The 26,981-nt window shown below is 36.0% G+C and overlaps 1 protein-coding gene across 2 annotated transcripts in view; it reads left to right on the forward strand.

The window, feature by feature from the left end:
* Positions 1–26,981, forward strand: part of CDK13 (cyclin dependent kinase 13) — a gene marked incomplete at its 5' end in the record, with an annotated part of 123,146 nt that overhangs the window by 70,396 nt on the left and 25,769 nt on the right. For both annotated transcript variants that reach the window (XM_079786516.1, XM_079786517.1), the window contains 3 exons: positions 15,195–15,296; positions 15,390–15,467; positions 26,693–26,809. In XM_079786516.1, coding sequence (XP_079642642.1) covers positions 15,195–15,296; positions 15,390–15,467; positions 26,693–26,809 — 297 coding nt within the window. The remainder of the gene's footprint in view (positions 1–15,194; positions 15,297–15,389; positions 15,468–26,692; positions 26,810–26,981) is intronic.

A 26,981-nucleotide genomic window follows, 5' to 3' on the forward strand; every position in this document is an offset into this window, starting at 1 on the left:
GTTTATGATTTTAGCATCTATTTTCATCAGGGATATTGGCCTGTAACTCTCTTTCTTCATAGTGTCTTTATCTGGTTTTGGAATTAGAATAATGCTGGCCTCATAAAAAGAGTTTGGAAGTGTTCCTTCCTCTTGAATTTTCTGACATAGTTTGGGGAGTATAGTTGTTATTTCTTCTTTGAATGTTTGGATAAACTCTCCTGTGAAGCTGTCCGGACCTGGGCTTTTGTTTGGTGGGAGTTTTTTTTTAATTTTTATTACTGCTTCTATTGCATCGGTTGTTATTGGCCTATTCAGGTTTTTTGTTTCTTCCTGATTCAGTTTTGGGAGATTGTAATTTTCTAGGAATTTGTCTATTTCATCCACATTGTCCAGCTTGTTGGCATATAATTATTCATAGTATTTTCTTACAATCCTTTCTATTTCTGTGGTGTCCGTGGTTACTTCTCCACTTTTGTTTCTGATTTTATTTATTTGTTTCTTGATGAGTCTGGCTAATGGTTTATCAATTTTGTTTATCCTTTCAAAGAACCAGCTCTTGGTTTCATTTATTTATTTTTTTTGTATTGTTTTTTAGTCTCCATGTTATTTCTGCTGTAATCTTAATCATTTCCTTCCTTCTGTTTATTCTGGGCTTTTCTTGTTGTTCTCTTTCTAGTTCTTTAAGTTGTAGGGTTAAATAATTTATTGCTGATTTTTCTTGTTTTTTGAGGTATGGCTGTAGTGCTATGTATACTTCACTCTCAGGACTGCTTTTGCTGTGTCCCAGAGATTTGGGGTTGTTTTGTGTTTATTTTCATTTGTTTCCAGGAAGTTTTTGATTGCTTTTTTGATCTCGTTGATAACCCATTCATTGTTTAATAACATGCTATTTAGCCTCCATGTATTTGAATGTTTTTGGGATTTTTTACTGTAGTTGATTTCTGATATCATTCCACTGTGATCTGAGAAGATGCGTAATATGATTTCAATCTTCTTGAACTTACAGAGATTTGTTTTGTGTCCTAACATGTGGTCTATCTTTGTGAATGATCCATATGCACTTTAGAAGAATATATATTCTGCTGTGTTGAGGTGAAATGTTTTATAAATGTCTATTGAATCTATCTGATCCAGTGTGTCCTTTAGAGTCTCTTTTTCCTTGTTTAAGTTTTTGTCTGGAAGATCTGTCCAGGGAAGTCAGATGGGTGTTAAAGTCCCCTACTATGACTGTATTGTTTTTTATTTTTTATTTTATTTTATTTTTATTTTTTTATTAAGGTATTATATGTGTACATATCTTACCATTGCCCCCCCCCACCCCCACCCCACTCCCATTATGATTGTATTGTTGTCAGTCTCTCCATTAAAGTCCTCTAGAAGTTTTTTTTTAATATATTTAGGTGCACCTATATTGGGTGAATAAATGTTTACCAGGGTTATATCCTCTTGTTGGATGGGTCCCTTTAGTATTATGTAGTGACCTTTGTTGTCTCTTGTGATGGCCTTCATTTTAAAGTCTATTTTGTTGGATATGAATATTGCTACTCCAGCTTTTTTTTCTTTTCTATTTGCATGGAAAATTTTTTCCATCCCTTCACTTTCATCCTGTGCATGTCTTTTGTTTTGAGGTAGGTCTCTTGTAGACAGCATATAGTTTGTATCCATTCAGCTATCCTACCCCTTTTTACTGGAGCATTTAATCCATTTACACTTAGGATTATTATTGAGAGGTACTTATTAATAACCATTTTAATTCTGTATGGCTAGGTTTCTCTCTCTGTTTTCTTCTTCTCTGCAATCCCTTACAGCAACCCCTTTAGCATTTCTTGTAATGCTGGCTTGGTGGTGATGAACTCCTTTAGCCTTTTTTTTGTCTGGGAAGGTCTTTAGTTGACCGTCTATTTTGAATGATAGCCTTGCTGGATATAGTAACCTTGGTCTCAGATCCTTGCTTTCCGTTACCTTTAGTACTTCATGCTATTCCCTTCTGGACTGTAGAGTTTATGATGAGAAATCAGGTGTCAGCCTTATGTGAACTCATTTGTAGGTAACAGTTTTCTTTTCTCTTGCTGCCTTTAAAATTCTCTTTTTGTCTTTAATTTTTGGCATTTTAATTATGATGTGTCTGGGCATGGGTCTGTTCGGGTTCTTCTTGTTTGGGGTTCTCTGTGCCTCCTGAACTTGTGTGACTTTTTCCTTTACCAGGTTAGGGAAGTTTTCTACCATTATTTCTTCAAACACCTTCTCTATCCCTTTCTGCCTCTTCTGGCACACCTACTATTCTAATATTGTTACATTTGTTTCACATTGTCCCACAGCTCCCTTAAGCTGTCCTCCTGTTTTTTAATTGTTTTTTCTTTTTGGTTCTCTAATTAAGTGATACTTTCAACTCTGTCTTGTAATTCACTGATTTGATCCTCAGCTTCCCCTAATCTGCTGTGTATTCCTTCCAATGTGTTCTTTATTTGTGTTATGTCATTCTTTATCTCAGACGGTTCTTTTTTCATAGTTACTGTACCTTTTTTCATACTTTTGATCATTTTTACCATCATTACTCTGAACTCTGTTTCAGATAAATTTCTTATCTCTGCCTCATTTATCTCTTCTTCTGGAGAATTCGCTAGTTCTTTCATTTGGGGGTTCTTTGTTTCCTCATTTTGGTTGTCTGTTTGGGTTTGTCACTATGTATTAGGTAGATCCTCTACACCTCTCAATCTCTAGTGCAGGACAGTTGTTAAAGGCTGTTTCTTACTAATTGGATCAGGCAAAGACACAAAGCCTCCAGAGACCACCTCTGTCTACAGACTGATAGTATTCTGACTTGAATTGCCCCCAGGCAACCGTCCTCAGTGTAGGGAGAGTTTTGTTTTTTTAACAGGGTGGGGCAGTTGCTTCTGCCTGGAGGCTAATTGTTACTTTTAATCTCTTAAGTAGCCTCAGGGCAAGGTGTTTTCCAATAGGGTGTGTTGACTGTCTTCCCCCCAGGCAAGGCAGATGTCTGTGTGGGAAAGATGTCCTCCTCTGTGTAAGGGAATGACTCAGCCCAGGAAACTTGGGTGTCTGCCTTCTGAGCTCTACCCCCCATCCCACCCAGTCCCCAGTCCTGGGTTCTGCTGTCACAGCTCCAATCCACTTCACCCTCCCTCTGCCAGAGCACAAGGTGGGTGGCTTCACAGGGAATTTTTGTGTGTTGGCCCTTCAAGAGGGTGTCCCTGGCAGACAGCACCCCAATGCTTTTCATAGCTAAATGTTATGTGAGTACCCTCCTTAGTTTGGTGCTCTCTGCTGGGGAGCCCAGCTTCGGAATTAGATCCCAGCATTCTCAGTGACACCCCCCAAAAGCTGAGATATCTCTCCGGGGCTTCAGTTGCCATCTGTGGGTGCCCATCCAGCCCTTTCATGCCCACGCCTCTCCCACCAGTCTCTATGTGGTCTCCACCTTTGGTCCTTGGGTGTCAGGGTTCTCTCCTGTGAGTTTTCCATTGATTATTCAGGAAGCCTTCCCATATTTCAGTTGTAATTCAGTGAACTTAGGAATTTTTTAGAAATTTATACTCATTAAGACATTTGTAATTTTTGTGTTTAATGGAAAATCCTAGTATATGCTTTTTATATTGCATGTTTAAACCTATACATTTTGTTTTAATTATTACTTTGAACTTCTTTTTTTAAAATTATATTTATATCTATAATTGTATTTGTTTGTTTTAAGCTCCTTAGAGCCTTTTATTTAAGCAAACTTGTGAAGAAGTTCAGTGTATACTAGTAACTTCTTTGTGTGGAGTTTCTCTGGTAAAAGTTGGCATGTATATCCTGCTTTGGTACTTTTTTATACCTGGTGGTAGTGAAATATGAGTTGTTTTATTAGAACTAGTATGGAATTATAAAACATTTTTTGCAAAGTAGTTTATTTTATATAAACAAACTATGGAATTAACTGAGTTTATAAAGCTCTAGTTTAGCCCATTTCTTTCGTCAGACAGTATAATTTCTTTATTTTTAAATACATATTTAATTCTAACATTCTTTATGTATGGCAACTCTGTAATTTCTTTAGTGTAACTTTTAATATAATGAAATATTAGTTCATTAGAATTCTTAAAAATAGGTATTTACTTTCACTGAGTTTTTGCAAGTTTCAGATTAGTTGAAAAAAAATCCGGTTTTGTTTGAATTTTTTAGAGTGAAAAAAATCTGTTTATTTTCTAATCTTGCAGTGCCCATGACATCATTCTGAAAGTTATTTTCATTGTTTACGGTTCAAGAGGTTGTTAAATGGTGTGTTTTGGATCCATTTCAGTTCCGTTAAAACCCTCAGAAACTGTGGTGTGGATGGGTTATTGTGAACATGGTTACAGTCCCCTCTACCTACTTTAGCCACAGCCTTTTTTTGCTTTTGTTTTACCCACTACACTTTTAATTAATATTTTATTTTAATAATGTACGGTTGGTTTTTATTTTAAGTTTAAAATTATTCTAGAGCTTAAAAGCTATAATTCTCATTTTGCATTTGAGAAAACTGAGATCCAGAAAGGGTTGAGTGACTTTAAATATAAAAAAATACGTTGTTGGCAGAGTTAAGAGTGTATATATAGTTCAGGGTTTCCAACTCCCAATTTTTTATTCTTTCCTTCATATATAATAGTGCCTCATGGTAGAAATTGAAGGGAAAAAAATGAATTGGTCTAAATGTGTACTTAATCCAACACTTCACTTGAAGTATGTTTTTTGAATGACTAAATTTCAGTGCTTGTTCTTTAGGGGGAAATTCTACTTAATTAAGGCGTCTATGTGCTTAGCTGGTTAATTGAGATTTCACTGTAATTAGATCATTCTTTCATAATACAGTATGTGTCATACTTGAATATAATTCACTTTTTCTTGTTTATATGTTAGGTGTCAGTGTAGACGGAGGACATCTAAATTACCATTTCCCATCTCAGTTTCTTTTTATGCAGATAGTTGTTCACATTGGAATAGATATGTTCCAGGAAATGTGATTTTAAAAAAATGTATTTTATTGATTTTTTACAGAGATGAAGGGAGAGGGATAGAGAGTTAGAAACATCGATGAGAGAGAAACATCAATCAGCTGCCTCCTTCACACCCCCTACGGGGAATGTGCCTGCAACCAAGGTACATGCCCTTGACTGGAATCGAACCTGGGACCCCTCAGTCTGCAGGCCGACGCTCTATCCACTGAGCCAAACCAGTTAGGGCAGGAAATCTGATTTTAAAGCCAAATTTTATCTATCAAAACTTTTAAAATGTAATGTTGGGTGTGCCATGAGTGTGGTATGTTCACTGAGCCATGGTCCTCATTGCCCTGCTGAAGTAATACAGGAATTTTGAGCTTAGAGAAGTAGGAAATTTTAAAATCTTTGCATTTTTATATAATGTATACTGGATTTTTCTGCTTAATCAAATTTTAAGATAAAAATTTGGTGTTTCATTTTGTCTCATAAGTAAAGATCATATCCTTCAGGAGTTTATATATTCCTTTAAAACTTACCTTTTTCAAATTTGAATACTTTCAATTTCTTTAAAATCAGAGAAGTAGGATTATTTTAATGGGATGATTTTGAGATATATATATATAGTTCCAGTAAAGTTTAATAACTGATTTCTAACATACTGAAACCTGCCTTTAACAGATTGTACTGTGTTGTCCCAAGTTTTCCAGATATTGAACTAAACATACAGCAAATGATTTTTCGTTCATATTTTTTTATTATAAACAGAAAGGTAGGGCTTGACCATAATTTCTATCCATCCAAATGTCAAATCAAAGAAAATATTACTTTGAAATATTTTCTAAGTAATTAGCAATAGACAGAATAACTAAAGGATTCAAGAAATTATTATAGGGTTTATTTGTTTAAAAATAGAGCAGATTTGAGCTTATCACTCTAATAGCATCAACCACATCTTCTCACTCTTGTACTTTTGGATATCTTTTTTGAGTTTGAGGAAAACTGGATGGAGTTACAGCTAATATGGAAGAATTGAACATTGAGTGGGTGTGAACAAAATGGATCTCCGCTGTGTGTACTGCAATATAAGAAAAAATAAGAACTACTATATTAAAATGAGAAGGAAAACAATTCCTTTAAAAACTTAAAGAATTATTTTCTCATTTTGAACATTAGTTATTCATATTTTATTTTATTTGGCATTGAGAAATACAGATCTTGAGAACAGAGGTTCCCCCTAATTACTTCATTTGATTAATTATTTTTAGTAGCTTTTTAAGTCCAACTTTTCCTGTGACCCTCTTTCGAGTTTTTATTTTACTAAGTTGCTCCAGTGCTTTTCCAAATGATGTAATATCTCTTCATTTTATGTGATTGTCCCATATAAAAAAGTATGTGCTTTCCATATAAGTTGAAATTAATTTCATTTTCTATAGAAAAAACTATAATTTAGCACATTTACTTTTTTAATGCAAGTAACATAAAACCTGTAGGCTCTAGTCCTGGCATTGCTGTTTAACCAGTTGTGGAATATTGGGTAAGTCACTTAATCTCTCTAGACCTCATTGTTCTCAACTTTAAGGTGAAGGATTTAAAATCTCTAAAATCCTTATTTATAAGGTATTGAAAAACATCTTTTATGGTTCTAAAAATTAACTGATCAAAATAACTCTTTGAGAACATTTTGGAAGGCAATATCGCCATCTAGTGTTTTTTCATAAAACTGCCATTAAAAGCAAAATTAAATTTCTCCAAAGCTCTATGTGTATAGGTTAAATGGTAGAGAGGTATTGCCTCTTTGATATTTGTACTGGGTGAAATTATTATATTAATGATAAAATTGTCACCTTAACACTGATCTTATTACTTGTGTTCTTGCATTTTCACTCAAGCTAGAATTGTAGTTATTTTAAAGACAGGGACCATATTTTAAGATTGATATTTTTATATACCCTAAAACTTAAGATACATTCATAGTAACTGTTTCATTAATTTTGATTTGTAAAAAGGTTATCCTGATCTGGAGGATGCTTCTGGTATAGATTAGTGCAGGTAGCTTTGGGAATTATAGATAATGAAGAGGATATCTGGGAGACACTGGACACTGTTGGAACCATGGTAATATAAAAGATCACTCATAACATGAATAACGACAAATAATGGGACTAAACAAGCTTCAGAAATGGAAATCTCATTTAGATTACTGATTTAATTGTAATTTAACCATATTAAATTGTCCTTTTTTTTTGGCCCTAATGGAGTAGACTACATTTTGAGCCTATAAAATGGGAAAGGCAATTTAATTCTTTCAGGTAAAGTGTTACCACTCCTCAGTTCCATTAATGCTGAAAACTTACAAATCTGAATTTCAAGCCTTGATCCATTTTTTTATCTCTAAATCTGTGTTTACTGCACATAATCTCCTCCTAGATGATTTAAGTACCTTAAACATAGTTACAAAACCTGTCTTCACATCTTCTTCTCAAAAAGTCAATCTCTTTTACTTTATTCTCCACTTTAGTTATTCAGTCATCCTCACATATAGATATCTCATATAGACCATTGCAAAGAAAATTTAATTGCTTTTCCTGCCTCTGTTCTTTTTTTCTAACATTCTTTTCTCCTATATTCTTATGAACTACCATCTCCCCCCCGCCCCCTCCATAATAGCAATGTTGAACTATTAGCACTTCCCTAAACAAGTTGGGCTCTTGACTGCCTTTGTGATTCTACATAAGTTGTTTCCTTTTGTGTGGAATTGGACTTCCTTTTCCCTTAGTCTGACAAATTTGTGTGTGTGTGTGTGTTTTTCTTTTCTATTCAATGTGCAGTTTTGACATTATCTGAAATCTCCCTTGAATCCTACAGGCAACATCGGTACATCTTCCTTTATGTGTCCAGAGCATATTATTCATTCTTTTATGTAGTACATAGAGTATATTGTTATAATTTATATCCATATTGCCACCAGACTTTAAGGCTCTAAACAGCTACAACCATGGTTGGTTGGCTGGCTGTTAGTGCAGTGCCTAGCTTAGAATTTAAGTAAATATTTGTTGTTTATAAAGAAATGAATACACTTAACTAGCATTTGTGCATGATACTATTTTTTTATTACATTTTTTAAAATCCTCACATGAGGATATGCTCTACTTATTTGAGAGAGAGGGGAAGGGAGAGAGAGAGAAAGAAATCAATGTATGAGAGAACTGGGAATCAAAAAGGCAAGGTGCATGGAGCCACGCTCCAACCAACTGAATTACACCGACCAGGGCGCATGGCACCTTATTATACACTAGTGACCCGGTACACGGATTCGTGCACATTGAAAGGAAATGAATTAGAAGGTGGCCTGCAGGGTGGGACTGGGCGAGACAGGCCAGACACACCCTAGAGCCAACCTCCTGGGGCCCCTTCCCGGCATCTGCGGAGTGAGTGGGCTCCCTCTGGCAGGTGGGGTCCCGCGGCCTGGGCTATAGGGGTCGGGCCGAAACTGGCTTTCTGACATCCCCCGAAGGGTCCCAGAGTGCAAGAGGGCACTCTGCAAAGTTGCTGTCGTACAGGGTGTGGAACGCAAACGCAAGAGTGCAGTAAACCAGCTTCAGGTTCGACAGTGCCCCAGCAACAACGTAACCCATGGCCGAAGGTGGAATTGTGCGGTCCCGCAAGGAATCAGGCTCCCTCCTCTCTGGTTTCGGGGTGTGTCACCCGAGAACCTCTGCTGCCAAGTCACTGCAGTTTGGCAGCTCCTGCATTGAGCATCTTCCCCCTAGTGGTCAGTGTGTGTCATAGCGACCGGTGGGATGCTAAGCATATTAGCCTTTTATTTATTTATACACACACACACACACTAGTGGCCCGGTGCACAAGATTTGTGCACGGGGGGTGGGGGGGTGGGGGGGTGTCCCTCAGCTTGGCTGGCACCCTCTGCAATCTGGAACCCCTCAGGGAATGTCCGACTGCCGGTTTAGGCCCGATCCCACCCACAGGGATCGGGCCTAAACCGGCAGTCGGACATCCCTCTCGCAATCTGGGACCGCTGGCTCCTAACCGCTCGCCTGCCTACCTGATTGCCCCTAACCAGTGTGCCTGCTGGCCTGATCGCCCCGAACTACCCCCCCTCCCCCGCCGGCCTGATTGCCCCCAACTTCCCCCCCTGACGGCCTGCTCGCCCCCAACTGTCCACCCCTGCTGGCCTGCTTGCACCCAACTGGCCCCCCCCTACCAGTCTGATCGCCCCCAACTGCCCCCCCCCCTCCGCCGGCCTGCTCACCCATGCTGTCCTGCTCGCCCCTAACCGCCTCTGCCTCGGCCCCGCCACCATGGCTTTGTCCAGAAGGTCTCCCTGAAGGTCTCCCGGTCTAATTAGCATATTACCCTTTTATTAGTATAGACTAGAGGCCCAGTGTGTGAGATTTGTGTATGGGTAGGGTCCCTAGGCCTGGCCAGCGATCAGGGCCAATCAGGGCCTTCCTGCTGGCGGCTGCCGGCTGCCAGTCAGGGCCTTCCTTCATTCTGCGCCGCCCCCTGGTGGTCAACACACATCATAGCAAGTGGTCAAACTCCTGGTTGAACTCCTGGTCCATCGAACTCCTGAGGGGACAATTTGCATATTAGCCTTTTATTGTATAGGACTAGAGGCCTGATGCACAAAATTCGTGAAAGAGTAGGCCTTCCTTCCCCTGGCTGCTGGCACTGGCTTCCCTCTGGCACCCGGGACCCGGGCTTCCTCCGGCTGCCACCAGGCACCCGGGACCCAGGCTTCCCTCGCAGCCCTGGCTTTGGAAGGATGTCCAGTCTAATTAGCATATTATGCTTTTATTATTATAGATAGATGGTTTCCTTTTACAATAGTTATTTTAAGGGGAAAGGAGTCCTGTGAGATGGGTGGTGTGGATATCATTATTTTTATTCGCGTTTTAACAAAAGTTTAGAAAACTGAAGTGCATTTCCAAGATCACACAGTTAGTAAGTGGCAGAGCTAAGTAAGAATTAAACTTGGATCATTTGACAGAAAAGCTATTTATTTTCATTAAACTGGAGTGCTTCCCTGGTTAGACTCTGGATGTAACCTTGATTACCTAAAAAGTATTTTACAGGTGGAGAGCTCAAGTCTGCTTTGGAGATATATGGCAGTTTTTTGGAGCTCTTTTGTAGCAAATATTGTCTGCTGAACTTCATTGTCTCTGTTATCTTGCCCTTCAAATGTTGTGTTTTATATTTGCTTAAATAATGTTACCTTATTACCAGGTTAGTGTGTGATATTTTAATTTCTGAATCTCATTTGAAGTTTTTTAAGTATCTAATAAGAAGTGAGAAATATTTTGGTAGCATTAAATATTTAAAATTACCTGGGATTTCACATGAAAGTTATATTAGTAAAAATCCAATGACTTTACATTTTAATATTTTTGTTTGCCACATTAAGGTAGATAGTTTAAAATAAAAAGAAAGTGTTTTTATTTTTAGGTGTTAATTCCCCACCTGTTCCCAAGAAATACTTCTGCTTTCATTTTAAAAAATGTTATTGAAATTTATAGAGGAAGATATTTAGTAGAAATTGAAATTCAGAGTATATAACATTGTCACCATAATTCTTTTAAAAAATATTTCTAAATTTTTAAATTGATTTTTTTGGGGGGCGGGGAGGGGAGAGAAAGAGAAACATCATTGTGAGAGAGAAACATCTATTGGTTTGTCTCCCTCACATGTTGCACACTCCCTGACTAGGAATCCAACCCGCAACCCAGGTGTGTGCTCCAACCAGGAACTGAACCCACCACCTTTTGCGTATTGCAGACACTCCAGCCAACAGCCACACCAGCCAGGGCAAGACCATTATGTCTTGATCTTTACAAAGTTTAGTTTTTGTCCATCTAAGAATGTAGCTCATTGGTATTCCTATTTTGTTTTTTAAATTTAATGGTGGAGAGATTTTGTGTATGGGTGTGTTGCTAGGTTATGGAATATATTGCTTGGAATTTAACTTTAATTATGAGGATAAGTTGGTGTTCATCTTCTATTTTTAGGTTTTCCTTTTTTAAAGTATATTAATTGGCTCTGTAACACCTAAGAACCTGACCATATGTTTTCATTCCTGTTTTTCAATAGGAATCATTTTTTTGTGTGTGTATGTGGAGAAATTGGGTAGACATCTCTCAAAAATGTAATTTAAAAAAATCCATTAGAAAAAATAAAGCATCATACATGTGGTGTCACATCAGTTTGCGTTATCTTTTTGTGATCTAAACAGGACCATCTTTAGAAGTTGACAGTAGGTAGCTAAACCTAGTTGACCCAAGTTTAGAATATTCAATTTTGGGGAGTCTAGATTTTCATTTATTTGTCGGACTTTGGATTATATATTTTAATATTACAACAGTACTTCAGTTTTCTGGAATTTAAATATCCTCGTTTCTAAACACAGTTTCAGTGCCTTTTGCTTTCATCTTTACATTTGTAAACACAGCATCCTGATCATAGCATGGAATATTTTCTTGATAATACTATAAACAGTTATTAACTGTGTGATTCAGTTGACCTTATATTCTGTAAACATCACCTAGGGATTTGCTTTTATGATTAAAGTCCTTTTGTCTGCATACTTTCTCAATGTTTGCTTCTTTCCATTAAACACTAAAGTGGAAAGTGACGTGTGGCACCTGTTTTGCAAAAATTTGGAATCATCAAGAAATTTTTCTTGACTTTAATAAAGCAATCTTTTTTATTGCCTATTGTCGGTGTTAACTTTTAAATGTTTATTAGCCCAGCTGGCGTGGCTCAGTGGTTGAGTATTGACCTATGAACCAGGTCACATTCCAATTCCTGGTCAGGGTACAGGCTGGGGTTGTGGGCTCAATCCCCAGTGGGGGCTGTGCAGGAGGCAGCCAATCAATGATTCACTCTCATCATTGATGTTTCTATCTCTCTCCCTCTCCCTCTCCCTTCCTCTCTGAAATCAATAAAAAATATTTTAAAAATGGTTTATTAAACTAGTTTATTAAAAAGCTTATTTAAAGTATTTTTTGAAAAACACTTAAAACATAATTTAAACTGCTAAAGATGACTATGCTCTAAATGTTGCCTAGAACTGGAGATGTAAAATAATAATATTATTTAAACTTCTTTTTCATTAGGATTTAGTAACCTTTATGTGTGTAATTTCTCCACATACTTCAACATGTTTTTTTAAAAAAACATTTAAGCCTTTACCTGTGTGCTCAGTTGGTTGGACGTCATCCCAGGCCAGTTCAGTTCCTGGTCAGGGCACTTGCCTGGGTTGTGGGCTCTATGCCCTGTAGGGGGCATGCAGGAAGCAGCGGATCAATGTTTATCTCTCACAGTGATGTTTCCCTCTCCCCCTCTCTCTAAAAATCAATAAAAACATTAAAACATAAAAAGATTTAAAAATTAGCTATTTACAGATAGATTTATATTAATTTAAACATTTTCTTTACTATAGATATCTAGGTGCACTTTAGTAATAAGAGCATGGGTTTCATATACTTATAGACGCTTGAAATGTTTTAGAAAACTAGTCTTCATAATTTTCACAAACTTTGTTCTTTCACCCAGCTCGCTAATTCATGTATGTAACCTAAAGTTGCAGGCCCATAATCATTAAGGTGTCTACCCTATGCCAGCATTGTTCAGGCTTTGTGTGTGGGGTACATAATAAAGAATGGTCTCTGGGCCCTAGCTCGTTTGGTTCAGTGGATAGAGCATCAGCATGTGGACTGAAAGGTCCCAGGTTCGATTTCAGCCAAGGGCACATGCCCAGGTTATGGGCTCGATCTCTAGGAGGCAAGCCAGTCAATGATTCTCTCTCATCATTGATGTTTCTATCTCTCTCTCTCCCTCTTCCTTCCTCTCTGAAATCAATAAAAAGATATTTTTTAAAAATGACTACATTGAGCATGTATTATTATTTAAAAAAAAAAAAAAAGAATGCTCTCTGGGGTCTTTTGACTCTTTGGGAAGGTAAAAAACCTAAAATAGAGTGTTTAATATAGTAGTTAGTGTGATACAAATTTCAGAATGTGAAAATTAATCTATTGTAAACAGAAATTAGTCATTATGGAGATGGGTCTTTCACTGTGCCTTGAAAGAGGTATAGGATTTAAATGAGAAAAATAGGAAAGGAATTTCAAATTTATAATGCAGATAAACATATTTTTAAAGAATGATTAAGTCCAGCTTACTAGTAATTAGAGTAGTGTGATACAAATTTAGTATCTAGATTTTAAAAGACCTTAAGTGAAAAATAAGTGATTCTGGTAAACAAACAAAAATCACTAAAAAAAGTACTTTAATAATGTTAGAAAAGTCAAATTCTAATTTGCTATTGAACATATACTTCTTATACTATATTCCTTATTTTCATAATTTATACCAAGGTCAATCTTTTTTCCTGCTTTGGCACACTGTTACTATAGTCCTGCCTGTGATGATGCTGTGATGCCCAGATTGATGGCATATAGCACAAGTGTTTAAATTATTTGGAGAAATTTGGCTGGGTGCAGGCTGCTGAGGTCTTATGCTATCTGGAACTTCAAACCTATGGTTAGCAAGAGGGAATTGCTTTATAAATTATACTAGAGTCCCAGTGCATGAATTTGTGCACCAGTGGGGTCCCTCAGCCTGGCCTGCGGGATTATGGGCTCGATCGAAACCGGCTCTCCGACATCCCCCGAGCGGTCCTGGATTGTGAGAGGGTGCAGGCCAGGCTGAAGGATCCCACCAGTGCACGATCGGGGGCCGGGGAGGGACGTGGGAGGTTGGCCAGCCAGGGAGGAACTGCGGGAGGGCTCCATGGTGTGTCTGGCCCTTCTCGCTCAGTCCCGATCGGCTTTACCCCAGCAGCAAGCTAACCTACCAGTTGGAGCGTCTGCCTCCTGGTGGTCAGTGCACATCATAGCGAGCAGTTGAGCGACCTTAGCATATCATTAGCATATTACGCTTTAATTGGTTGAACAGTCGACCCGTCGACCAGACATTTAGCATATTAGGCTTTTATTATATAGGATACTCCTTTTCCTATTCCCAAAACTGGTCCAGGGCTAAGCCAACCTCAGGCGGAATACAGCCTTAATGGGGCATTTCCTATAAGATGGCCTTGGCATTCTTGTGATTTGGATGATATCCAGAAAGAGGTTTAGAATTTATCTAAACACATAGTGGTCACCCTGAAGCAGTGATGGGCAACCTTTTGAGCTTGGTGTGTCAAACTTCGCCAAAAAACTGAGCATAACTTGGATAGTGTGTCACTTTGAGGAAAAAACATTATTTCGCAAATGTTTCATCCTCAGGAGCAGCAAATGTTTCATCCTCGGCATCCGGCTGCCTCAGCGGCCGTGTGTCATCAGAAATGGCTACGCGTGTCAGTGCTGACACGCGTGTCATAGGGTCGCCATCACTGCCCTGAAGTATATATCCTAAAAATGATCAGTGAAAGAACCACCTCTAATTTCTTCAGACCCTCTTTAGTCATGTAAATCATCAGAGTATGACCATTCTCTAAGGATTAAAAACATTTTGCCAGAGAATTTGTACTGTGGTGGTAAAACTTGTCCCTATTACAACTTACTAGATAATCTCTTCTATGGTAAATAAAGAGGTAGCAGTATATATATATATGCCCTCTCTGTTAGTAGGTGACAAAGGAATCAACTGATAAAATATCATATCTGTTGCTAGTGATTTTTTGCAGCATAGACCTCAGCTACTACAATCTACATTTCTGTACTTTCTGTTCACATACTAAAGTGAATTGAAACCAATGAAAGATTGCCAGAGATATGCCCAGTTGAAAACTTTTGTTAGGTGTTCCAGTTGAAACTAGATCTTGCTGCATATTAGTAATTTGCCAGGTTTGGTCAAAATCAACTCCCTTTAAGGCAGTTAATCTCTTTAAACATTATTATAGAAAGGAAAAGCAGTACTGAACAGTGGAGTTGATAAAAAGACCTTTCTTTGGCCACATTACCATTAAAACCAGCCAATTTTTATTTTTATATATTAAGGGAATTTTTCAGTTAATCACGTTGCTCTCATGTATTTTATAATCATACATTATCTGTCTGTATTTAGTAAGCATATGAAAGTGATTTTAGTTAGGATTTTAGGTTTTTTTTGAGCAGCCAAACTAATACTTTCTAGGAGAATTTCTCTTATTCTAACAGATACTAAATCTAAAGAGTTGGTGTGTTTTTTTGTTTTGCTTGTTTTTTTTTGTTTTAGTCGGCCGTATACTAACAAGGTCATCACTTTATGGTACCGTCCACCTGAACTGCTGTTGGGAGAAGAACGGTATACACCGGCTATTGATGTGTGGAGCTGTGGGTAAGATAGGCTTATTGATTGGTTTAATTTACTTGAAACCCTTGTTAAGTAAAATCCATATCATTTGCTAATGATGGGTATTTTTTCCATTAGATGTATCCTTGGTGAACTCTTCACTAAAAAACCTATATTTCAAGCAAATCAGGAACTTGCACAACTAGAATTAATAAGGTAAGCTCATGATTGTAATATTTGCTGAGTGGAGGTTGTTATACTCTGTAGGATATTTAAAATCTTTCAGAATGTGTTTTCAGAAGGAGAACAGCATGGTTCTCTTAAAGGCTCTAAAGACTGCTGAATGACGGAGAAACTAGATTGCAGGCACTTTGATACTTGATTTAGTAAAATTAAGGATCTTAAAGTCTCTAAATCTTTTTTTGTGTGTGTGATTAACCCTTTGCACTTGCTTGCTTTTTTCTCGATTCCTTTATTCTAATGCTAACCGTGTCGAGTCACACTCGACATCCGAGTGCAAAAGGTTAAATCACAGGGCTTAAAGTAGAAAAGATGAGACTGGGATAGGCCAAGTAAATATGAGGGAGGAGAAAATGAATGGTAGATACATTTTTATTAAGTATGACAGGATGGAAGAATTAATGTTTTGGGATATTGCAAAGAAATACTCTTACATACATTTGCATATATGTTTATATGTATCTACATATGTATACACAGCAAAATATATTCATCATGAAGCATGGGTCTTCATGATTTGAGCCCACCCTATGACCTAGGTTATAAGTAATTATCAGTCACCTTTCTCTTCATTTAATATTTTAAATAATTTTTTTAAAGAAGAGCTTCCCCCCCCCCCCCCCATATACAGTACTAGAGGCCTGGTGCATGAAAATTCACCAGGCCTGTAGTACTGTATATGGGGGGGGAAGCCCTATCGCAGTCCGGGAGCCCTCGGGGATGTCCACCTACTGGCTTAGGCCCACTCCCCAGGGGATCGGGCCTAAGCTGGCAGTCAGACATCCCTCTAGCAGCTCGGGAGGGAGCCCTTGGGGAATGTCCGACGAATGGCTTAGCGCTATTGCGTAGGTGGGAGAGGCTCCCGCCACCACCGCTGAGCTGGCCAGCCATGAGCCAGCTTCTGGCTGAGTGGTGCTCCTTCTGTGGAATTGCACTAACCACCATGGGACAGCTCCTGCATTGAGTGTCTTCCCCCTGGTGGTCAGTGTGCATCATAGCGACTGGCTGTTCCGCTGTTAGGGTCAATTTGCATATTACCCCTTTATTATATAGGGTTAATTTACAACTTGTAAGATTTGCATAAGTGTTTCAAAATATGCATGACAACTTTTAGAAAAGAAATTGATATGAGACATAGATACCAATATACTATGAATTTTTCCTTCAATAGACTTGTTAGATTAATAGATAACTTTCCATTTCTTCTGTAAATAATACTAGCTTAGATAACATGGGAAGCTGAATTTTTGCAGCTAGTAACTCTGTTAACTATCTCACTAGTTGAAGAGTATGATGACCAAGAGGCAGTTGTTTCCATTCTTTTATGCCAACTTTTTATTACTGTATATTTGTCATTTAATTAAATATAGACAGATGCAGTGCTTTGCAAGGACTTAAAGTTTGGCAAATAGATATAAATTAGAAAGAAAAGTCATAAAAATTTAGAAGACACTCTGATTGTTTTTGATATGTATGGATGTGGTTTGTGCAAGAAAGTTAATGTAGAATCCCATTCAGTGAATCCTCTGTGCAAAGAGAAAGCCTTGGCTATGTCAGGAGATTGGAGAATAAATGTTCATTATAAATTTTATGTTAAAATAAAATGTTTAAATTATGTATCTGTGTATCTTTTTTTTTTTAAATGATTCCCTCTAACCATTTTTTTCAGTTACTGTTTGTTCTGCTTGTATTGGATACTAGGGCATCTATTTTAATAAATTCACACATATGATGCAAGCATTGCTAAGAATTTCACCTGAATTGGCCACAGTTGAGCTCTGTAACAACCCTATGTCTTCTTTTTATAAGTTAAGAAAAATGGACCTTACAGAAATAAAAGAATTTGTCCAGGGTCAAACAACTAGAATAGTGACAAAATTAAAATTTAAATGTAGACAGTTTTACCTTAGTATCTAAACTTTTAACCAATTCTCAGTACCATGTAAGAAATAAAACTTTATACAAAGTTAGTGTGATTCAAACATCAAATTGACAAAGACAACATGAAAAATTTCTATAGAATATTAGTCCAAAAATTCAAAAGGAGATATTAGTCAATAGTGCCAGGCTTTTCATTAGAAAATTAACTTGCAGAAAGTCAAGTAAAGTTCACTTCAAGAATACAAGGATGCTTCAGTTTTAGGAAGTCTGTTCTTATAACTCTACATTTTAATAGAAGTAAAATAATATGTTTATCTTGATAGGTGTTGAATAGGCATTTTCTAGAAATAAAAACTCGCTAAACTGGGGAAGCGTAGAGAGATATTTCTTTAACATGATAAAAATGTGCATCACAAATTAGTAGCCTCAATAATATTTAGTGGTGAAATATTAGAAGTAAAGACAAGAATGATAAAAAGTTGTCTTCTAGTATTATTTGTGTTTTAGAAGTACTAACCAGTTACCTAATAGAATTAGGAAAGGGGTCCAATAAGAGGTATAGTAGTGGAAAAATGAAGGCAGTATTGTCATAATTTATGTATGACTAGAGGCCTGATGCACGAAATTTGTCCGGAAGGTCTTTCGGCTGTCCGGTCTAATTAGCATATTATGCTTTTATTATTATAGATAACATCACATATATGCATGCATGCAACATAGAAAGGAATTACCTGAATCATCTTAAATAACAAGCTTGGTAAAATGGGAAGTGTTAAGAAAAGTGTGTGTGTGTGTGTATGTGTGTGTGTACGTGTGTGTGTGTACACACAAAAATGTGCTAGTATATGTTATATATACATATTAAAAACAATAGCTTTTATAAAATATAAACCAATAATTACCAGTTAGAAGTATGGTGGGAAAGATGCTTTTTTAAAAACCACCACCATATAGTCTCCAGAAATATTGAAAACTATAATGTCTTGCTTAAAACTATAAAGAAGATTGAATAACTATTGTAGAGCTATATCTTGTTTTTGACTAGGAAGACTTAATTGTTTTTAAAGATGATAATTCATTCTATATCGTTGTAGTTCTAATGAGAACTTAAAAAACATATTTTGAAATGATGTTTGATTTTTGATGTTCATCCTGGAGAAATAAATATGGCAATAACCAAGAAAATTCTCAAAAAGAAGGAAAATTTGGCATATCATATGTTAAAATAAAATTATAGTAACTAATAAGATTATTTTGTATTGGCACATGATACATAGATAAATCAATAAGATATGCAAAGTCCAGAAATAAAACAAGTTTATATGGACCTTACATTATAATACAGAAGACATTTCAAGTTAGGAGATTAATTAAACAGTATTTATTGATTACTGGTTGTGTTCCAGTTCATAGGTTCTTTTAGGATACAACGGAGGGTTAAGGCTATATCCTCAGTGCCTCATAACTGGCACACAACTTCTTTTACTTTCTAGTTGAAGACAACAAACATAAACAATAAAATATATCAAGTGATTATATGTGAATGGAGATGGAAAATGGTAGAAGGTAGTGTTGTAGGTAGAAGGGAATGTCTCTCCCATAAGGTATCATTTGAGCAGAGATCTGAAAGAAATGAGGCAACAGCAAAGTAATCAAAATCCTGAGGCATGAGTGTAGTTGAGTTATTTATGAGCATGTTAACTCAGCTTAGTGTGAACCACATGGGAAAAGAAAGAAAGCTCAGTCCATCTGCTTAGCAGCAAAGTGTATAGTAATTAACAAGAAAATGGTAGATCTGAAGATACTAACATGGAAAAGCAGCAGAATTCCATGAAAAGAGCAGTTTTCCAGAAGTCTATGTTTGATTTGATCCCATTTAGGTAAAACAAACACATCAAGAGTCTGGAATTGTTTATCTCAACATGGATCTGTTTTACTATCCAGTTTATATATTTCAGAATGTTTTTGTTTTGTTGGTAAGATATCATATTTAAAACAGAAAAAGATGCTTCAACTTTGATTCTGTAGCATTTTTAAATTATGAAGAGAAAATGGAAGTTTCTGATAAAAGAAACAAGTCTCTCTGATTTGAACGAGGCAGCAGAGTATATTGAAAGGGGTGGGATTTGGAATCTTACAGACCTTGGTTCTAATGACCATCAGCTACTTCCTACACTTGTGACTTACGGTAAGTTCCGTAATGTTTGTTTCTTCACAAGTAAAACAGGACTTAAGCTTAGGGCTATAAGAATTAAATAAATGTAAGTTTTCCAATACATACTCCTCCCCCTCATCTTATTTGTAGTAATGCTGGGATATTTCTGTCATCTTACAAAAAAAACAACACACCTCAGCAATGATGAGGTCTAGAGTTTGTATTATAAAAATAATGTGTAAACTGATCAAGAGTGGGAATACTAATCAGAATCTGTCTTAAAGAGCTTTATACTACTACAGTAGGCAAGTAGTCTGTATGTTGCCTTGTTCCAGAAAGTATCTTACGCAGATCCCAAAAGTTTTGTGATAGAAGAGCATGGGTTAAAAAGTGATGGCAAGCCCTGGCCGGATAGCTGAGTTGGTTAGAGTGTCCTCCTGATACACCAAGGTTGCAGGGACCATCCCTGGTCAGGGAACATGTAAGAAGCAACCAGTGAATGCATAAATAAGTGGAACAACAAATCGATGTTTCTCCCTCTCTCTCCCTCTCCCGCTTTTTCCCCTCTCTAAAATAAAGTTTTAAAAAAGTGATGGGAAAAGAGAGTGAAAAGCAAAGGTGAGGACATAATGGGATGAATGAGGGCAAAAATGTTTTTACACAAGAGTCAACTCTAAGACTTCTAGCTGCCAGCGAAAGACTGTTTATATATCACACAGTGTACATTACTTATGAAATAAAAGACATAATCATGGAAGAAATTGAAAATAGATTGGAGTAAAAAGAATCCTGCTTCTCTCTATCCAACCTTCCTCTATTCCCCCCACTACTCTTTCCCTCCAAAGCCTCAGGCCTAGATGGTGACCAAGGTGAAATTTTAAAAACATTAAAGGCACAGGCTTTGGCTTTTTTCAGAATATAGGAAAAGAAGGAAAGTTCCCATTTTTAAAAAAATGAAGCATATATATCATTTGTAAATCATAACAAATTCCGTAAACTTGTGCTTCTTAATCATTTCTGGTCTCAAAACTTATCTACACTTTTAAATAATTATGAAAGATCCCAGGAGCTTTTATTTATGTTGGTAGTATTTATTGATATTTACCACATCAGAAATTAAAAATACTTTTAATTCATTTAAAAATAATAGGTTAAAAATAACATCTAAAATTGTAAAAAATCTTATTTCCTAAATGGAAATAAATGTTGGTGAAATGAGTAGCATTTTTATATTTTTACAAATCTTTTACTGTTTGGCTTAGTAAGTACATCTGGGATCCTCATGTCTGTGATACACTGTTCTCATTAGTCTTTTCAACTCTTTGTGCATATTCTTTTTTGAAACTGCATTAAATAAATGGAAATTTTTTTACAGGTTAGTTATAATGTGCAATTTGAAACCAAATGAAGGAATACGTTGTACTCTAATATATTGAATCTATTGGTCTCTCTCTTGCCATCTGAATGGATCTTTTACAACTCTGATGATTTTGTAAATTATGTTTTGGTCATTTGGAAAATAATTGTATCACTGAATTGAGCATCTCTTCCACATGTAACATTATATATTATTTATTATCACCACTGGTCTCAGCAGAGGAGCCTGTAGGTATTTATTGTGAAGCTGTCAATTTCATGGTGTAGATAATAAGCTTTCTAGTATTCTGATTTTTCTCCTGAAAGCTCAAATTGTATAATTGGCAGTAAATATTGCAATTGTCTTCCTTGAAGTAACAAGCTGACTCTGAACATATTTGAGAAAATGTCTGACAGATACTCAAGTCCTGAGTGATCATAGTTAGTTACTGTTTTTGCAGGTAAAAAAGGTGATTCGTGAATAAAGCAGCTACTTCAGCTTGCAACTCAAAAAATTGTTCAGGTGCTTCTCAAGATAGCTATCAGATTTTGTGGTGCAGTAGAAGTGCTTTATGAGTATTTTCTATTTCATTACTGAGAATGTTAAAAAGATGTATCCTCAAAGTATTAGGGTTTAACACATTAATGTTTTTTGCTGCTTCAACAAGTACATTCATAAGTGGAACTGGCTTCTGCCTTGTCCCTAGATTGTGTGGTAGTGAAGAGTACTTAACTGCTTTGTTTGGTGTCATTGCCTTGAATCAGGTTAAGGTTCTGGTAGTTTTACCCACTATTGGCTGTGTACTATCAGTAGAAAGTCAACACATTGAAAAGGGCACATAATGTCTTAGTAATACCTTCAAAGTGCCAGGCCCTTGAAGGGTCTAAGGGACACCCAAGGGTCTTTGGACCTCAATTTTGAAAACTGTTATATACCAATTTCACATGAGTATTGATGCAGGACAAATTAACAAGTAGAATGCAGCATGTTACTAAAATAATAGTACTTTTATTAGGACTAGGTGGTATTCCTTGTCTGAATGTAAGGATAATCAAGTATTAAGGAAATCTTAGGGAAGGAAATGCAGATAATGATTATAAGGTTTCTAAAAATTAAACTGATTAAACTAAAGCATCCTTTAAATATTTAAAGCCACAAAAACAAAACCCATAGTAAAAAGGAATAAATAAATGCTTCCTTAACAGGATAGGTGGGTGAATGTCTGTGTACCTGTAACTATCTTTATTATGTATTGTTTTCAAACCAAAGTCGTCATCTTTCCCAGTGGTAAACGATGAAAGTACTCCCATTAAAATCAGAAACAAAACAAAATTACCCAGTATTGTGTAGCGCATCAATATCATTCTAACATTGATTTGAAATTACTATGTAATGTAACATGCCATAATGATAAAGAGTACACTCATTCGAAAAAATGGATGAATTCTGATTACAGGTAATACAGTTAATACAACTAATACAGTTAATACAACTTTAGTTACTAGTATTAACCTAGAAAGCCTCAAAGAAACAACTATTAAAACTGTTAGGGATCATAGGATCTCAGATGGCTGCCTAAAATTTTTGTCAAATTTCAAGTTTTTCCTACAGTAAAACTTTCCTACTTAGGAAATACAATAAGGATAGGAACAAATTTTTAAAAAGTAAAAACAAAACACACACCTGTAAAAAGAAATATACAAGATCTAATTGAAGAAATATATATTAAAATGAAATATAAAGTTTAATATTTTTGTGATAGAAATATTAAGCTTTGAAAGGATAGCAATACTTTCTGAATTAATCTATAAATTCAGAGCAGTAATTGAATTCCAATAGGATGCTCTCACTTTGGAGTGTGGCAGTATTGATTCTACATTTTAGCTGAAAGGAAATTCTGAGAGGACTAATTAGAGGAATGAGTAGGTAGAGGGGTTTGTCCTGTCAGCCTCATAAAAAATGTAAAACTGTCATATAGTATTGACATCAGAATATAAAAATCAGATAAGAATAGATTCCAAATTTAGACCTCAGATATTTGGGGTTTAGCATATGATACATTTTAAGACATCTTCAGTAAATGATTTTGGGATAGCTGGCTGATCATCAGGCACATATGTTGCTAATATATAGTTATTATCAATTCCTATCTGCTTCCCTAGTTTCTAGTAACTTTCCATGCCTCAGTAAGTCTATTCCATCCTGTATGCTGGTACCAATTGATAACTTTAAGACTTAGGTAATTTTCCACCACATAGATAATGAAATAATTGAAACTCTTTAGCTAAGAGGTAATGAAACTGATATTTATTGTAAGGCTACTGAGGCCCGATGCACGAAGATTCGTGCAAGAATGGGCCTTCCTTCCCCTGGCTGCCGGCACTGCCTTCACTGCGACTGGGGCAGTGCGGAACGCCTGCGTCGTCGCTATGGTGATGATGCAAGCACCCTGCCCCTGGCTGGCCGCTCAGCGCCTGTGTATGCAAATTAACCCGCCATATTTGTTGGGTTAATTTGCATACTCCTTATTTGCTGGTGGGCATTGCGAAGGTATTGTTAGTTTGCATCTTTCTCTTTTATTAGTGTAGGTTAATGGGCCAGGATGCTAGCTCATTTAACTTCACAGCTCTTAAGTAAAATGAATCTCTGTTTTATGAAAGAAGAAACAGATTTTATGCAGTGCAATTTGATCATTATCACACATGATTCAGTTCTAGAGTTTGTCTTCATTATGCAGTTGACAGTTGAATAACACGGGAAGTTGGGGCACCGACCCCGGATGCAGTCAAATCTGAGTATAACTTTGACTCTCCCAAAACTGAACTACTAATAGCCTGTTGACAAGAAGCCTTGCCAAATAACAGAAAGTCAGTTAATAAATACTTTGTTACATATATACTGTATTCTTACAATAAAGTAAGCTAGAGAAAAGATGTTAAAATTATAAAATACATTTATTGAAAAAGATCTGTGTATAATATAAGTGGACTTGTGCAGAACTGTATTGTTTAAGGGTCAACTTTAGTTAGGCAAACTGCCTCTTAAAACTGAATTGTGTGGCACCTGTTTATCTCCCAGGTAAACCTCCCTGAGCTCTAAATTCCTCCTGTACTGATTTTCTTAGTCTTCCTCCTAAATGTCTAAATTTAACTACTTCCATGCTTTTGCCTGAATACTTCTCTTTGCCATTAACATAGTTGTCTTATTCCTTTTCCCACCTGTATATTGTTTAAAGGTCATGGTTCCCAGATTATAATTTAGTAAGACAAACGTACATGTAAACAACTAAAATACAAATCAAAAAACTACAGTAGTCCCCGTTATCTCTGGTTTCAATTTTGGTTACCCTCAGTCTGAAAATATTAAATGTAACATTCTAGCAATAAATCATAGTTTTAAATTATGGGATGTTCCTGGTAGTGCAGTGATGAAATCTTACGTCATCCCATTCCCTCCCACGGGGAACATGAATCATCCCTTTGTCCAGGGTGTCCACACTCTATAAGGGTGAGTACAGTGCAATAAGATATTTTGAGAGAGCCCTGGCTGGTGTTGCTCAGTTGGTTGGAGCATCATACCGTACACAAAGAAGTGGCAGGTTCAATTCTTGGTTAGGACACATACCCAGGTTGTGGGTTCGATCCCCAATCAGGGTGTATGCAGGAGTCAGCCAGTCAGTGATTCTCTCTCATCATTGATGTTTCCATCTTCTCACTCTTCCTCTCTGAAATCAATAAAAAAAAAAGACATTTTGAGAGAGACCACATTCATATAACTTTTATTATAGAATATTGTTACAATTTTTCTCTTTGATTATTAGAGTTGTTAATTTCTTGCTGTGCCTAATTTATAAATTAAACTTTACCATTGGTGTTTATGCATGTATAGGAAAAAAACATTGCATACATAGGGTTTGTTACTATTCGTGGTTACAGGCATCCATTGGGGGTCTTGGAACATATCCCTCATAGATAAGGGAGATTATCGTATATTGAAACAAAAAGCACAGTTTGGTTGACATATAACTTTAAAAGTGTGAGAGGTTCTCTTACATAATAAATATGTGTTTCTGAGAATGGCAATTTCACTTGTCAAATCTTATGCACTTTGGGGCATACATTAATAATTATGTATGTATAGAATATTTTTAGTCAGCAATACATGGGCCTTTTCTTTTTACATTTAAAGACCAGCTGATCATTTTATATACTATATACGTTTATCCTTGAGATTTAGTATATTCAAGTTAAGCATACGTAACCAATTTTTTATCTATTACCAAAATCAGTTTTTAACTATTTACCAGCTGGAGTTACCTATTTGTTATAGCATTTCTTCTATAAATTATTGTAACAAAGACTTACTAATTAATAAAATAATTATGAGGGTTTTCACCCTGGTTGGGTGGTTCAATTGATTGGAACCGTTGTCCTGTACACCAGACCAGCATGTCAAACTCGCGGCTCACAATGAATATTTTTGTGGCCCAGCCAATATAATTATGTAAGAAACATTTTAATAAAAATTTTGTAATTTAATTCTTACAATATTCTGTTACACATAATTATTAATAACGAACTACAGTGTTCGCTAATGACTGATTACTATCATCGTGTTGCATTCATTTTCCTTACGCGCCTTACGAATATTTTAGCAGTCTATTGCCATGTCATTAGTCATGTACTGACTTGCTTGGTGTGCGCAACAGGAAGTATTTCACCTTTGGAGAACAAGAAAAATAGGTTTATTTGTGTTATGCTTATTAATTTGTGCAGTTATTCAGTGTCTGGTAAGTTAATGTTCAAAAAATATTAATTTTTATTAAAATGTTCTATATTTTATGTTAACGATTACTCATCTCATCCCTTTGTATTCAGCATGTCTTTATCGAAATAAACCTACCTATGTTTCTATGAAAATTGAAGCTTTTGTTTTTTTTGCGGCCCACATAAACTTAAACCTTATTTATTTGGCCCATGGTAGCCTTTGAGTTTGACATGCTTGCTGAACACCAAAAGGTTGTGGTTTGATTCCCAATCAGGGCACATACCGCATATGGGAGTCAACCAATCGATGTTTCTCTCTCACATCAACATTTCTCTCTTTATATATATATATATATATATATATATATATATATATATATATATATATATATATATATAATCAAAAACATCCTCAGGTGAGATTATTTAAAAAAATGCCGTTTAAAAAATTAGTGTTTTCAAGATACAGATAAGCAGAGAGTAAAGCAGTTAAAATTTCTTAATACCTTGAAATCTGTGGCGTAATTTTAAAGAACTTAAATGTTTCAAGAATGTTGCTTTTAGGGTCCACCAGTTGACAGAATTTAACAGTCTTTATTTACAATGTACTTATCTTCCTGAGTGTAGTATATCTGTTTCTGCTTTTATTGCAAACTTCATTATATTCATGAAAAGAGGTAAATGACAGGTACCTATAAAATCAGAGAAAGGCATATACTAAACTCTTGTTTCTTAATTTATTGGGATAAATTTTTTTATTTTATTCAACATATGATCAGCATATTTTGAATGTTACCTTTAAGAAATGATTTTATAAATAAGAAGGTTTCCTTCTAGGAACTGGAATGTTTGGAGTATTAGAAGTATCCACTGAAAATAAATTGATTTCTTAAAACAAGTAATTATGTTGAGATGAGTGAAATATTTAATAAAATTTCTATATGTATACCAGGACTTAAATGAGTTGATGTTTTGTATAGCAGTTGCATGTATTATTTTGTCTGTGTAGTTTATAGTGATGTACTTCTTCTTGTGTGTTTAGCCGTATATGTGGGAGTCCATGTCCTGCAGTGTGGCCCGATGTAATCAAACTACCGTATTTCAACACCATGAAACCAAAGAAGCAATATCGTCGAAAGTTAAGAGAAGAATTTGTTTTGTAAGAAGGGGATGCTTAAACATCCATATTGCATTGAATGTTTTTGTTTGTTTGTTTGTTTTTGTTTTTTTTTTTAGTTATTTACTGTGAATTCTAAATGTTACTCAATTCTCTACTGACTCAAAGTAGATCTATCACAATTATTCTGTGTCATTTTATTTTGAGTTTCCCT

This window comes from Cnephaeus nilssonii, assembly GCF_951640355.1.
Source record: "Cnephaeus nilssonii genome assembly, chromosome: 12".
NCBI lineage: Eukaryota > Metazoa > Chordata > Mammalia > Chiroptera > Vespertilionidae > Cnephaeus > Cnephaeus nilssonii.